General features: G+C 45.6%; 1 protein-coding gene across 1 annotated transcript in view; it reads right to left on the minus strand.

The window, feature by feature from the left end:
- LOC138463764 (extracellular calcium-sensing receptor-like) overlaps positions 1 to 15429 on the minus strand; it is a 169587-nt gene extending 154158 nt beyond the window's left edge. Inside the window, exons 1-3 of the mRNA XM_069607213.1 lie at positions 15281 to 15429; positions 14764 to 15058; positions 9492 to 10307 (exon numbers count right to left, since the gene is read on the minus strand). Coding sequence (XP_069463314.1) covers positions 9492 to 10307; positions 14764 to 15058; positions 15281 to 15429 — 1260 coding nt within the window. The remainder of the gene's footprint in view (positions 1 to 9491; positions 10308 to 14763; positions 15059 to 15280) is intronic.
- Positions 15430 to 15634: the final 205 nt, after the last annotated feature.

Here is a 15634-nt window from a genome sequence, read left to right on the forward strand (position 1 = left end):
GATTGGATGTTCTCGCTTCATATTACAGTATGCCATGCAGGACTGGGAAATTAATGGGCTGGTGTCATGCCCTGAGAGGAAAGGGGAATACCATGTTCCAGCTTTCGAGTCCACCTCCCTCTCATGAGGGCTGTCTTACCCCATATGTTCCTCCCTCAGACAACCACCCCCAGGGTCAGCATGTGGTAGCAGCTGCCTTTTCCCTGGCCACATGGGGAGAGAGTTTCCTCTGAGAGGCAGTGATGAAGTGTTTAGATTCATCACATGGGACTCCACTATACAGAACGGGGAAAGGAGGCTGGAGGCAAAAGACCAACCTTGTGGTGCAAGGGGAGCCTTCAAAGCCTTCTGTTTGCAGGGTTTGGACCCTGAACCCCTGTACCATAAAGAGGCCTGTATAAAGATACTATAACCTATCATCTTCACAGACAGAAGTTATGAGACAGTCATGGCTTACAACTAAAACCTGGAAAATATGTGATTATCGCAAAAAAGTTACTGCGTTGCTAACAAGAGGAAACATGAAAACTAGCAGTTTCTGATTTTTATAAACTGCAATGCAAGGCAGACTGTGGGCCTCATTACACGGACGGCAGTGGACCAAGGTGCTATTAGCACCTTGGTCCATGCCGGTAAAATACCGGCACCGCCTTGGTGGAAAGGGGAATTACCGCCCTATTCCAAGGTTGGTGGGGCGGTAATTCCCCCTTCCCCCATTGCACTTCCCCATTCCTATTTTTCCCCTATAGGGCATAAAGGGAACGGGGAAAGTGCTAATCACGGCACCGCAAATTGCGGTACCGTAATTAGCTCCCTAGTCCCTTTGCGGGTTGGTTTTTAACACCTGCAAAAAGCAGGCGTTAAATTCTCCAACCCGCAAAGTGACCTCGTAGTAAGGCGGTAAGGTTTTACCGGTACCAGTAAAATACTGGTACCAGTAAACCATTACTGCCGTCCGTGTAATGAGGCCCTGTGACCTATAATATGTCAGATCTTGCACCCTAATAAAAATGACAGAGGAACATAAAAGAAAAATGATGACAGATATCATGTTGTTGTCTATTGCTTTGGGGAAAACAGCAATACAAAACAAGAAATCCAACTTTATGGCATAATCAAGTTAGTGATGCACTGGTGTCATACCCCGACACCAGCCTCATAGGGCCTCATTACAAGTCTGAAACACTTGTGCATAGGTGAGCTATAAATGCCATATCATATCATCATATCATATTTTTGACAGTGGAATATGATCTAGAACAGTCATTTCGAACAAATATATTTTATGCATGTCATAATCCCTTTTCTTGAAATATTTTCTACATTTTAATTTCTCATTTCACCTCTCTGAATACTTTCACTTTTGTATGTTTATATATCAAAAGAGCCTACGTTATTCACCCCATAGAGAAGGAATCAGCAGGGAGGAAGGATACATAAAGAATCCCCAATAAGATGTTTTGGTCTGAACAAAATAGCTCGGTTTTATTCGGAATTTCAGTTGGCACGTATTTGTCATCATCCACTGACCAACTGCGGTGGTGCATCATATTATACCATGCTGTGACTCCACAGATGTATTAACCTCAAATATATCTGGGTGTCATCTGGATATGAAAGATAACAGAGGAGATTGTTATTGAAAATTGCCCTAAGTGGTTGAATAAAAAAAACAAAGAGAATAACGACGAGCCAAGAAATCCCAATCTGCTCCACTGAGGAAAGAATTCCTCTTCACTGCCCTGCATAAATGACTGCACTGTACGGTGCATCTCTCTGCATTCTCTTGCCTCATTGTAAACTATCACGTTTTATGTTTCTGTATTAGCACCAGAATGGCTTGATACTGTATGTGAGTGCAAGCATGTCTGTTGTGAAGGAACATACCATTAACATGTTGTATGTTTATTTCCTTTACCACCGACACCTCTGTTAAGCCTAGCACTGCAGGAAATTGTCTCGGGAGGATAGCTCAGGGGTAACAGGTTCGATCCCTGTGTCCACGCCTAGAAACCTTTGGTTATTAAGCGCGTCATAAATAACCTATCATATCATCTGGGACGAGGCATTCCCAATGGGCGACACCATGGATTGGGAGAAAAATCAAGGGCCAGAGCAATGTGCGTATGATCTTGTTGATAGAGTGGAGGTGCACGGAGTGCATAGAAAACCAGTGGGTGGCACAATCATGTGTAGGAAGGATCAGAGGTTAGAACCTAACCTTATGAAGATACCGCTCTCCTCCAAGTCTGTATAATTCTCATGTGTTATAGTTTATAAGTTGTATTATGCCTGTCTGTACCTACCTTATGCTGTTTCCAGCGGCCAGTTGCCCTTGGGTTCGGGGCACTTTACAAATGTCAAAATAAATAAATATATAAACTAAAATCTTAATGAGGCGGCAGATGAACAGGAAGTGCAGGAATGTCATCCATATGAAGGACTTTTAGGTGTACACAAAATTCCAGCATCGGCAAGGTTGTCCCCGCTGTTAGGGAGAATTCTCAAGAATGTGCTAATTTCCCTTACCTTTTGAGACCCTCAGCAACTTTGCTGGATTTATAGGAGTTGATTTTTTACCTGGGAATTTTGACGTGTGTTTTACTTTTGTGTTCTTTGGATATGGAGTTTTAAAACAACTCTATAGGCATCATATTTTTCTGTGTGACAGGGGTATCTTTCAGACTCCCCAAGTTTAAATACTTTCTCTGGGACTGACTACTGTCTCCCAGAGCATGTAAAGTTAAATTGACTTTACTAGTCATTTTAAATTTACAGACCCAGCCCACACTATCTTCCTATAGAGTGCTGGAGGGGTAGCCTAGCTTCCCCTGAGTCTAAACACTCATCTAACAGTCAAATGTTACCTTTTCACACTTGAAATGGCTGGTGGCAGTGGTTTTAAACAAACTACCATGATTTTTCCCGACTGCGAACACCGGTAGCTAAAAATCGGGTCAGCCATGTTTTCCAATATGGCGCTCAAGACCTATCTGTAACTCCGGTACACTTTTTTCGCCATTTCTTTTTGGAAAGGTCCTTCTTGTGTTTGTCTCGAGGCGCCAAACCAGGTTTTGTCCCTTTGTTTGTTGGCATTTGGCGGGCTTCAGTGCTGAAGTCCACCTCTGGCGCCTGAGTGTCTGGGATGGACAGGATGTGAGGGAGGTGCCCGAAACTCCCTGTGCTTAGTCTCCTAGGAGACATGAATGCACTCTGGTGTGATTGGCCGGCTGGCTGTCCGGCAAGGACAGCCACCCTGCTGTGTGAATGACAGCCAGGTTGGAATGAATGGGGGAAAACTGTTTAAAAGCAGGTCTCTGGGACTTGGAAAGCAGAGTCGACCACTGGAACGAAAGAACCGAAGACGAGCTGCAGGAAGGCGACTGCTGCAACTCCTAGTCCACCAGTGAAGCCCTGCTGCAGGTCAGAATTGCCTGAAACTCCATCGACAGAGTAGCCCTTCAAGGTTAACTTCTTCCCTTGAGTTTGGTGGGAACAACCAACTCGTAAGCTTCCTGGACACCGTCCCCAACCTGTTGAAAATTGGATAGCCAGGGGGAAGGAAACCAGCTCTTGATCTTTAAGGCTCTCACACCTTAAACTGGCGTTTTGCCAAGCTTGTGGCCTCTTCCCTGGGCAGTGCAGAAACCTCCCGACGTCCTCCTTCTTGTCCCCATGACTGAAGCTCAGGAACAGCGAGATCTGCAGGAAATGCCAGGAACAACTGCCACAGCTACTGCTTTTCTTCACTTACAAGGTACTGTGCAAGTGCGGTGCAGAACTCAGTTCGGCTGCGGTGAAAGTTTGTAAAACTTTCCCGACTTTGAAGGCTTGTCCTTCCCTAAACCAACATCTATCTTTTCGTCTGACCAAATTCTTCTAAGCTCCGTGGCAAAGACTTAACCGTTTACTACCAGAACTGTGGTATCCTAAACAAGACTCTGAACCATTGACTTTGGCCCAAGCCTATTGAATTGAATTGCTGGTTGTAGTGAACTGAAACCCTTTGCTCTGCCTATGAAAGTATTTGTGCTGTTGATTCTTATGACCTTGTCTTTTTACCCCTTTTTAAAGTAACTGAAGTGTAATTTTGCTCCCACTTTAGGGGAGCTTAACTGTGTTCAGAAACTGATTGGTTGTGTATTGTATCATATTAGATTGTGCTATTGAGCTGCTCTTGCTAGTGGAATGTTTTCCAAATGACTGTGTAAATAAATGTATATTCTTTTACCAAGAAACCTTGAGTAAGTGTTTGTTTGAATCCGTGTATTTGCTGGTCCTTTGTGTAACCTGTTCTACTGCTCACTTTACTCTTGAGATAAGTCTGGCTGCTCAGCCACTGCTACCACATTACTGTGTAGTACAGGCTTGTACCAAAGGTGACATTGTACTTACACTTGTAGTCTTAATTGTGTGTAGTGTTCCCAAAGGGTACTGCATGTGATTCTGCCTAACACCCGCACACTACACTCCTGGAATTAGTGCATTTGCATCCAATTGCCAGAAGCTGCATTTCTGCCTCCTTACGTACAAAGTGTGCATGTTAAGAAGTAATGTGTATTGTACTGTAATGCATTGCAGCCAAACAAGCATCAGCTATGTGGATTGGCTGGATTGCCTGTGGTGGCATTCTGTCCATCTTCAAATTGTTACATACAAATGCACTATTTTACACTCTATACCTTACAGCAAAGCACTTTGTTCCAGTTAATAGGAATTTGCTTTTAATAGCATGTAATAATAATTGTTCTTTTATAACGCGCTTAACACCAGCGAGTGGTTTCTAAGCAGAGGATCGGATTCGAACCTGGGTTGCACTGTGTTGTCTTGCTTCCAAGAAGCGTTGCCCCTGAGTGATACTTCCTCACCTTCAATGGACTACCCCCAATGTACCCCGGAACATAACATTTCGCAGAAGCGGGAGCAGCAGAGGATTGCACTTCAGTGATATTATTGAGCATCAAAAAATTGTGCAGTTCAATAATGCTAAGGTCCAAAAAGGCCTTTTTTGAAGAAATAAATGTGCACCCGTTGGGGCTGGCATGGTGACAGCATAGGGACACCACTGTGTGAGGTTCTGCTCTGGATGTGGGATCTGCACCCACACCGCGAATGTGGAACCTCACAAGCTGACATGCACAAACAACCATTATCCAGACATGCACTGTAAAAATCAGGCACACACTTGTCTTCCATACAAGGTAGGCAGAATTCACCAGTTGTAAAGATGCAAATACACCGAGGGCACCAGGACTGATGTACCGGATGCTGTTCAAGAGATGAGCACGTGACTCATTAGCCAAGTGCTACAAGCAATAATGACATCACACCCTAAGACAACACACACACTGGCCCTTAAAGAACGGAATGCGCCTGACAATGCAGGCGAGAGGGGTGGTCCTGGCGCCAAATGATTCAAGTGAAAGGGATTATGCAAATCAGCGCTGTCACCTGAATGGCTTCCAGAAAAACAATAACGCAGACAATACCGGCAATTATTGTTTGCCCACAGACAAAAAGGGCATCGGTTTTAAGGGGGCTCCGAACCAGGAAACCTGAATACCTTCAATGGACTACCCCCAAAGTCATTGCACAGGTGGCACAACATTTACTACAAAGGTTGAGGCTAATTGCGACGCTTAACATATATTAGCTTCAACTCCATATCGCCGCCGTCCTTGTACTATTTGTCAATAGGTAAACAAAAGAAAACAAAATAATAAAATACGGCCAATTCAAAAAGGGATTGGAGGAGGTGTGATTTGAACCCTGCTCCCCTTTTGAAAGTGAACCTCCAGCCCCCTTCACGAACAATGCAGCGACTTGGAAGGCCATGGAAGTGTACACACGCTTTAGCACAGCCCGGCACATCTCACAGGTCACCTTACACACGGGCCAGTGCGCTTATCGGTCAGGCGCCCCCTTGTGAGAGAGGTGGAGAAGCGCTATTACTGTCTCTTTAGGCCTACTGCGATGGGTAACAAGAAATACATTAGGCAGTAGCTGACACGGACAACGGGGCCCCTATCCGGGAAAAGGCTGCATTGCACGTCAGGTGATTTCACCTCACAGAGATCTATCGCTATTTCAGGGGCAACCGAGGCGCAACTACCCAGAGGTTTCCCAGAGCTCGGGGAACCGTTTCAAAACTGGGAAGCAATAAAACCACAGAGCAAGATGGCTCTACATACACTGATCAGCCCACTGATCAATCAGATGGCTCTACATACAAGATGGCTCTGCATACACTGATCAATCAGATGGCTCTACATACAAGATGGCTCTGCATACACTGATCAATCAGATGGCTCTACATACAAGATGGCTCTACATACACTGATCAATCAGATGGCTCTACATACAAGATGGCTCTACATACAAGATGGCTCTACATACACTGATCAATCAGATGGCTCTACATACAAGATGGCTCTACATACACTGATCAATCAGATGGCTCCATAAGAACCAAGTTCAAACCAAGTTAAGTAGGAAAGATTTACCCGGTTTTTAACTGATATATGCCAAAAAGGGCATATCCTCTGTCAAAATGTGGAACATAATGTATGTTGAGTTGGTTAAATAGAAAATAAATATTATCTATAATCAAAACCTCATTGAAAAATGTAAAGTTATTGTCTAAGGGTTTAAGATGAGAGGATATGTATGACAATAACTGGGATAACAACTCCTTCTAAAGAAAGATCTGCTGCCCCCCTCACCCCATGTTCCCGCGCTCTTACCCTTCCCCTGTGATATTCAGATTTACTTTGGGGTCTTTTCAAAAGTAACGTGGAGAGATTTGAAGACCTTTGGTTCGGGGGTGGACTGGGAAGCAAAAGAGGCCCTGGAAATGGTTTTCAAAGTGGCCCCATATTACACATTTTCAGGATGCCCAGCCCTTTTCCTATGGGACATGGGAAAATACCACACAAGGGCCAGGGTGCATAGGCCTACCGGGAAATCTCCAGAGTTCCCTATGGAGCAGTCCACCCCTGCTTTGGTTACTTGCTTTCACCAAGGGCCTAGGGTGGGTACGATATGTCATGGTATTAGGTCTCACATAGCACCTCTTCTGACATTTGCGTCCCTGCTTGTTGCTTTAGTTGAGTTCCTGCAAGGAAGCATGCACTGGGGTGGCATGTGGGATGGCGGAGTCGAGAGTGCTTGCTTGGAATGGTTGGCAAATGGAGAAACTGGCCGCTACTAGGGTAAGTCTCCGAGTATTGAGAAGCCTGGGGCACTGAGCATGTTGCATGCTTTGGTATCTTGGTCAGTGTGTCGTGTTAAGGTCAAGCAGAAGGATAGGGTGAAGGGTGTCGAAGGGAAGAAACTACATTTTAGGGTAGTGTGGCATGATGTTGGTGGTGGGTTCTGGTACTGGGGAACATGTGCGTAGGTTGGGAGATTAGGCTGAAAGGTAGTTGCTAGCCCAGAAGTCCTGAGCATCCCATTCAGGGCAATGGAATGTATTAACTGTGATCTTCAATCTTTGTTTGTTCCTTGGTGGGGTCAGAGGGATAATGGCGATTGTCTGCTTGGTCGTTTTTTTGGGGAAATCGGCTTTGCTTTTCTTCCAGTTAATTTTATAAGGAGAACAATGTGAAAAGTTATCTATAACCGTAGTTAGTGCTTGTGTTGAGTGTCCGAGGTCTTTCAAGGTAAACAGAACCCCACCTCTATATGGGGCCTCATTTTGAGTTGGAGTTAACGCTAAAATCTGCAGTATTAGCCGAATGCAGGCAATTTTACAGCACTCGCAGTTCTAATTTTGGGCCGAAAACCCTCTGCTATTTCAGTAGGATGCCTCCGGAGGTATTGCGCGTTGTAATTGTCATTGAAAACTCTTCCAATGTTTACCCCCACCACAGAGGTAAGGGCAGAAATTGTAACTCATGGCCAGATTATTTATTTATTAATTTTTTTGGTGCACAGAGGGAAAGAGTATGTGCTTCCCATCAGCACAGGAAACAGTTCGTTAAAGGGGTCATTGGAGGCGGTGAAAAGGCTGAAATCCATGATACAAACCCTCTCACCCCTTGACGCATGTAATGCACACATGGTATGAGCCACTAATGCACATTTTCCCCATCTATACATTGCTAGAAATGGATAACAAAGCATCCATTGAAGTTGGTATTGCTGGAATAATGCTGGGAGTATTCCGGCATACTGTTACCACTGCACCAGTGGAAAACCTGGAATTTGTTTATTTATTTATTATATACAGGAGGAACAATGCTCTTTTGATCACAAAAGAATGTACAATAGATAAGAAATCAGAATTGACGGGAAAGAGTGAGCTTCTCACAATGGGGTGAGTTTGAGGGACATTCTGACCAAGTTGTGGAGGGGTGTAAATGGAACAGTGACCGGGGACAAAACATAAGTGGACATACATAGATTAAGGACAATAAAACATTGGAAATTTTTAAGTACAGATAGGCGGTAGAGCCAGCTGTGCTTGGGATGTGCCCATGATGGGTGAAGTGCTAGAATGGAGTAAGAGGAAGTGAGGGTCGGAGGCAGGTTAGAAGCAAGGGAAAAATGTTACCTAGCGGGCAGATGTGAGGTAGGTCCTTTCTCAAAAACCCTTTGTATGAACAAATGTTTGAGAACTTTGTAAGTGGGCGCCCTTGCTGTTGCAGATTGAGAAGTCAGTGGAAGGATCTTGATAAACAGACCTCTAGAAAATAGCCTCATTTTCTTGCCTTTTAACAGGTTCAAGGAACCATACAAGGACTTTGAAAAACCCCAGCTGGGTTATTAATATTGGTTTTATGTATTCATTAAACAATGATACTTGATCTTGCCCTTAATGATCCGGAACACAAGTTACAGGCCCAAGTGCAGTGAGGGCCTTAACAATGGGCCCCGGTGCTGTTACAACCCGAACTAGACTTCCGGATCGGGTATCATTGCTATTAACAACACAGGTTCGCAATCCACAAGCCCGGGGTGCTGACAGCAATGTATTTTGTATGAATGAATGGGGCGCCTATTCATACAAAATACTTAACTAAGCTGACTGCCACGGAGCTGGAAGACAGGGATCCAGGTGTAGCCCCTGTTCCATTTCCATGGTGGCCAGGAAGGCCGAAGCGCTGGCAACAGTTGAGCCGCCGCCAAAACAATAAGGTGAGTGGGTTAGGGCATGGGCAGGGGAGTGAACAGTGACCGAGGGAAGGGGAGGGTGGGGAAGATGGCAGGGTGGACTAGCAGCCATCCGGCTGCTTTGAAACGGGGCTTGTATCGTTAGATTCAGCCCGCAATCCTAGTCACCTTACTAGCTGGCTCCCCCACCCTGGCTGCTAATTGGAATTATGTTCTCAATGCCTAGGAATGTTCAATCTAGGAGAAAGCAGAAAGCCGGCCTACCCGGAACTGTGATCAAAGAGGATGATAGACCACTTAGATACATACACATGAACACTCTTACCTTCCATCACCTTTCTGACAACATTGGCAACTTTAAAAAATTATATTCCTACCTGCCACGGTTTGTAATTGCAAAGGCTGGCACAGGAGCCTTCAGCAAATGGACCATTTCCTGGATGGCATGTCAGAAGGGCATGCAAAGCATGGGCCACAGCGTAGGCTGACTTGTAAACATTGTATGTCACTCGCAAGTCATCAATGTCAGGATATATTCCCACGTCTCTCAGTTTCTCCGCACCTGAGCATGGTTTGGGTCTGATCCCCAGAGGGCGTGTTCCTTCAGGAATCTCAGTCCACTGGCAACCAAAGGCCTCCTCCCAAAACATTTTCACATATGGGTCATTTGGAAACCTGGATGTCTTCAGGCTGAAAACAAATTCTTCGAAGCCTGGCATCTTCCCATTGCGAATCACTAGCCCCAGCGTGCCATCAACAGCTCTTGCAAGTTTTTCGTTGGAAACACTAGGGGCCTCCAAAGATATCCAAATCCTCCCGGTGTGGTCTAGCATGAAGAGCTCTTCCATGAAACGATTTGTATAGACTTCAAAGGACAAAATCGCAATCACCTTTGCAGAAGATCTTTTGATGACTCCTAAAATGTGCTCCGTCCTTGTCTTTGAGAAGCTGGCAGGGATGACCTCTGAGAAGGCAACACAGGCACCAGCCTTCATTATCTCATCCCTGAAGATCTGGCTGCTGAGTCTGCTTGGGTCACCGTCTTGGCTGAGAATCCCTACCCAGGTCCATCCGAAGTGAGCCACCAGACGGGCTAGTCCATAGGTCTGCAGATGGCTCGCAGGGGCGATGCTGAAGAAGGACGGGAAGAGATGCTTGTCATTCGAGATAGGTATGGCATTGAAGTAGCTCACCTGTGTAAAAGGAGATTATTTTCAATCAAACATACTTTCTGATGTAACATTCCAATTCTAGCCATCTGCACGTTCCTTTTGATCACTTCTACACACTTGCATAAAACATTGGAGTGCACCACCTCCACACCTGCTGCAAGGGAGGCATTGAGCTCTGTTCTACAGCACTGTGCAGATGCCAGTCTTACCGGAGTGCCCGCCTTTACACCTGCAAAGCATAGTCAGGGGCTTGTTCGGGATTCATGGGAAAAGCCCACATGCAAGCTGAGATGCTTTTTCAGGCTTTATTTTTTACTCGTAATGATGGGAATATATCCCATTCCTAAGTATGGGCATTCCTAAGGTGGATATTGTCCTTTTAAGCCTTCCAAGTGTGATGGAAAGATTAAAGTCTTGAGTATCTGAATTTGGAAATGTTCTGACTTATGTAGTCAAAGTTACAGTGGGAAGGTAAACAACAGCACTGGAAAATGTTGCAGACCAGCCCAATATCACTCCAAGTACATGTTGGGAAGCAAGCCCACTAAAAAGAGGTGTGAGCGAGGGTTATGAAAATAATTGGGCCAAATGGGATTTTAGCATCGCTTTCTGTACATGTATACTTCATTTGGTTTAGAGCGCAGTTTATGATCTTAGATTGAACGGGGTTCTTCAGTGGGACCAACAAAGAGTGAGCTTAGTCATTCATAATCTTACCATTGAAGCCGGAGACTGATGTATATAAAGTAGCATTCCAATGTTTGACAATTAGGTCAGTCAGTTGTTTACACCAGTATGTATTTAGCAGTGCAGGTCTAGGTCTGCCGTGATTTATGGATCAAAAGAGGATTGAGGACTCGAGAAACGTGATTCTAACAGAGCTTAGAATACTCTGCATAAACAAATCAATGGACCACATTACAAGTGTGGCGATCTGTAAATAAGGGTGCTGGCCGCACCGTATTGGCACCCTTTCCGGACCACCACACTGCAACTCTGGAGGCGGGGGCCGTTGCGCCCAACAGGTCTGACCTGCCAGGCGTAACAGCATCCGCCTGCAGAGTTTTCACAGAAGCACTGGCACCATTAGCAACGGTGCTGGTGCTTCAGTGTCCTCATTCTCATGGAGTCCTATGCGACTCCATGGGAATGGGGACTTACACTTTCTGCAACCTGATAAACCGGGCCGTCGGGACTTGTAATGGCCCGGTGGCACTGGGATCTCAGGCAGCGGAAACGGTGGTACGAGGCCGGCGTCAACCCGGCGGTAACATCAGCGGGTTACCGCAGGACTTGGAATGAGACGCAATGGATTTCAAAAAGGCCTTAAAATGAGTGATTATGGTTATTTTAATTGTGGTTTCTGCAGTCAGAATTCATCTTAGGTGCTCCTCGTCACCTGCCACACCTGAGTTATGTGTCCCTAGAATCAATGGGTCCAAAAAGCCTTAGGTAGGCACCCCAGAGAACTGGCTTCTGACATTGGCACAGGCGATGCCAGCACAGTTTGAGTGAGGGCTCTTTTTGCACAACTACCCTATTCACACCCTCAAACTCCTGGGCTAATGTCCTTGCTATTGCACTTCCTCCTTCCTGTTCTTGCTTGATGCTCCCCAATGGTCCGCCCATGTTCCCTCTTCCCATAGCTTCCCATCTCTTCACCTCCTCCAGGTAATTCTGGCTTTTATGCAGTATCTTTGATCCCACTGTTGCCTAATTCTCTCCTGAGGATTCTCTGTTCTCCAACTTCTAGGTCACTCAGTTCTACACCAACTACTCTGCTCCTCCTCCCTTTTTTCTCTATTCCACCTCTCTTGCAGCTCTCCTCTCCCTTCTTTTTTCTGTTCTCTCCTCTCAGCTCTAGCATTGCTCCTGGCCTTTTCTTCACTCCTCTCTTATACAACTGTATGTCTTCACCTGTGTTTACTCCTCTCCCTTCCAGCACCGTTCTACTCCTGCACTCTCTTTCTCTATCCTGCGTCCTCTCCCAGCTTCACCTGTTGCTTCCAGCTCACTCCACCTCCCGCCTTTTCTTTGTCCCTCTGTCACACTCAGCACCTCCAATGCTGCACTCCTCCTGTCACTCATACCTTGCTGTAGTGGTGTTTTGTTTCCCACGGACCGACTCCACGGTCCACGAACGTCTGATTCCAATTAGCTGTTTTATGTGGGCGTCCTGCATGAGGATTGATGGCTACATTTCACATTTAATTCTACTGCGATAGTGACTGGTGCCCACAGTGGCAAATGGCTATTCATTCCTTTTGTGACACTTTTCGAATAGTAACTAAGGGGGAGTTTTTTATTAAGTGTGATGCAAATTGTGCCTTTTAAATAATATTTATTCAGCAACAGTGGTCAAACCTACCAGCCACAGAGTGAATTTATTCATCAGACTGGCCCAAATTGGCCAAGAAAGTGGCCCTCTGACCAAAAAAACTGGGCCACACCAGCATTGTGTGTTTTTGATTCGACCGTGGGTCTAATGCTCTAAAGGCCAGTCTGAGCCTGACCACTGGGCACGGTTCCTGACTCTACGCGCCTTCATGACATGTCACGGTACGACCAGGTATTCTCCTTTTCCATGGACGAGCTTCCTGCGCATCGGTTAACCCACACTGCTTCTAAAGTGAAACAAATGTTGAATGTTTGTTCTCTGTAAATAGGGGGACAAGCTCGGAATGGCCTATAGTCTGCAGCTCTTTTCCAATGCCTGAATCAAAACTGAGATTGCTAGTGCGGGCCACTTTTTTTGGTCAAAGTGGGCCACTTTTTTGCACAGTTTGAGGAGTTACTTCACAATGCGGCTAGTAGTTTTGACAATTGTTGCTGAATAAATATTCTTTAAGTTGCACAATCTGCATCACATTTTATCAAAATCTTCCCCCTTGAGTACTACTCAAACAGTCTGCCACAAAAAGAATGAATTCCCATTTGCAACTGTGCACCACTTTTTAATTTGTGCCCAAGGCAATTTTATGCCCCAGTCCAACCCTGTAGGGGTGCTGTGGGCAGAGATTCTCTTGTGGGTGGTGCTAACACATTCCAGTTGTTTGTTGCGTAAGATCCGTGGCCGCCATCACAGGCCCATCCATGCTCAAAAAAGTCTGCTGTTTCATGGCCAGTTTGTAGGGCAAAGGGCACTGTTGTTCCTGCAAATGTGGTAGGTGACGGGCTTTAAGGGAAGGGAATTGGGTAGGGGAACACCACATGTTAGAGGTAGACTTGGAAACAAGGGGGTGGGGTCTCACCATAGTCATCACCAAGGCCCTATCACATGTAGTTCCATCTATTAACCTAAGACATAGTGCAGAAGTTCGATGAGGTTTTGAAGGGAATGCTAGAGAGCATGCAGTGAACAGCGACCCCTGCTGCCATCCAGGACGCAGGGCATGCATGCAGTGACTTCCTGAAACGGCAGTAGTCGAGTTGAAGACCAAGTGATAGCGGGAGGGAGTTCCAGAGGCAGTGGCCTTGATGGCAGAAGGATTTACTCCAAAACCTTTCCTACCTTGGCTAGGAGAATTCCAGCTGGTTTGGGGATGTCGACCTTTGGTGTCTGAGGCGATGATACTGTGGGGAAATACGCCCATACAAAAATGCCTTATACGATTTTTATCAATTGCTTTTAAGAACCTATGAGAAACTAGTGGGAATTTAGAAATATTCATTGAATTCCAATAAAAGGCTATACATTTGAAGTAGGATTTATGTAAGGTCTTACAAGATTTTGATAAGATGCTTTTATGACTGTCAATAAGAAATTGATGTCTGGGTGGGTGAGGTAGAGTGGTGCCAGGCCACATGCTCTGTGTATTGAGCAGTTGGTAGCAATTGCACGCACTTCCGGATGCGCGTGGCACGGCCTGATGGCTACAGCCCATTAATTCGCTCAGTAGCAAAGTACGTGCTCTGGAAGGCTTCGAAGTGTTTTTGCATGGATCCTGCCAAATGACCCATTACAGAAATCTAGCAGGACCTTGACTACTTCTGCAACCGTCATCTAGATGTGGCTTTGGGATTTATTTGTCAATTTGAGGTTATTTTGATTTGGATAGCTATTCAGCGCAGACCTAGCTTCAGGATGCAATGGGTGCCAAACATCCGTAGGGGTTACAGGCAAGCGTTAGAAGGGTAAGGGTCAAATCGACCTACCACTATTTCATGCCCTAGTCAAACCACCTCTTCACTGTAGACCAAAGAATACAATCCGTCGTAGATAACCGTCCTGAACAAGGCTCCCTTGAATTGCAGCACAGCATACTAAACGCATCTTGTGTTGAATTTGCAGCAGAGAAGTTATGTTCCACAGTCACAGAGCAACATTTTCATGGGAAACCTATGCTCATCTAAATGGAGTCTAGTAGCAACCCTCTGTAGCTAGAATGCAAAAATCTTCATGAGAAACATGCGTCCATCCATTACTAAGGTGATGTACCCTGGCACCATCGCATGACCCCTGTATGAGTAGTCTTACCTGCGGTAGCCAGTAGAGACCTAAGAGTTGGGCCATGGCTACTGTCTGTGCCATGCCGGCATCTCCGATGATAGCCAGTAGCCTTAATGGAGAGTCCTGGCACTGGTAGTTGAGTATAGCTGCTCCCGTCTCTGTTGTCAGCCGTGTTGTCCCTTCAAGCGCTCCATTCACCTCATTGCAGGAGTCAAGGATCCCGAACCCAAGAGTGAGGTTGGGCAACACAGCTGGATTGCGGTTTATCTCATGGATCGAGAAGAGCATGGAGAGGACCCAGCGATAGGCCCTCAAGCTAAAACTAAGGGAAAGACAAAACAGTATCAAACCCATTCATTTTATGCAGAGCTGTACTACTCTCTAACCAGAACTTTGTAGATTTTTGATAAAGAAATACAATATAGAATTTATTAAACCTTTGGGTAGATTTATGTTCTTGAAAAGTGGGCATAATTTCCACTATCACATTTTTCGCATGCGTTGAAGTTCTCAGTCCATTATTTAAATGGAGCCTCTTGCTTACATCTCACAGCTCGGTCGTCCTGGAGGCTCAGTGAAGGAGATCTTTGTGAATGCTGTCTTGTAGTGGATGGGGAAAATCCCTCCCAATATAATGTCGCCATCTTGAAAAGATCCCTGAACTCCTAGCGGCTGCAGATGACATCCTGGCATGGACGACCAGGCCTTCTGTATAGATAGCAGGAGCAGGCCGAATAAGAAATGCGCCATGTGCAGTGCATACTCAGTGCCGTAGGGTCTCAAGGTTGTGATCTCTGCGTGGAAAACAAGCAGTCATTGAGCACAGCATGAATCGGTTTAAATTGTAATTATCGCTCTCTAGCCATGTGATCACGTTACTCTTTGATTAGTTCACTAA

Source organism: Ambystoma mexicanum, chromosome 1p (assembly GCF_040938575.1).
Source record: "Ambystoma mexicanum isolate Mex_15411 chromosome 1p, UKY_AmexF1_1, whole genome shotgun sequence".
NCBI classification, from domain to species: Eukaryota; Metazoa; Chordata; class Amphibia; order Caudata; family Ambystomatidae; genus Ambystoma; species Ambystoma mexicanum.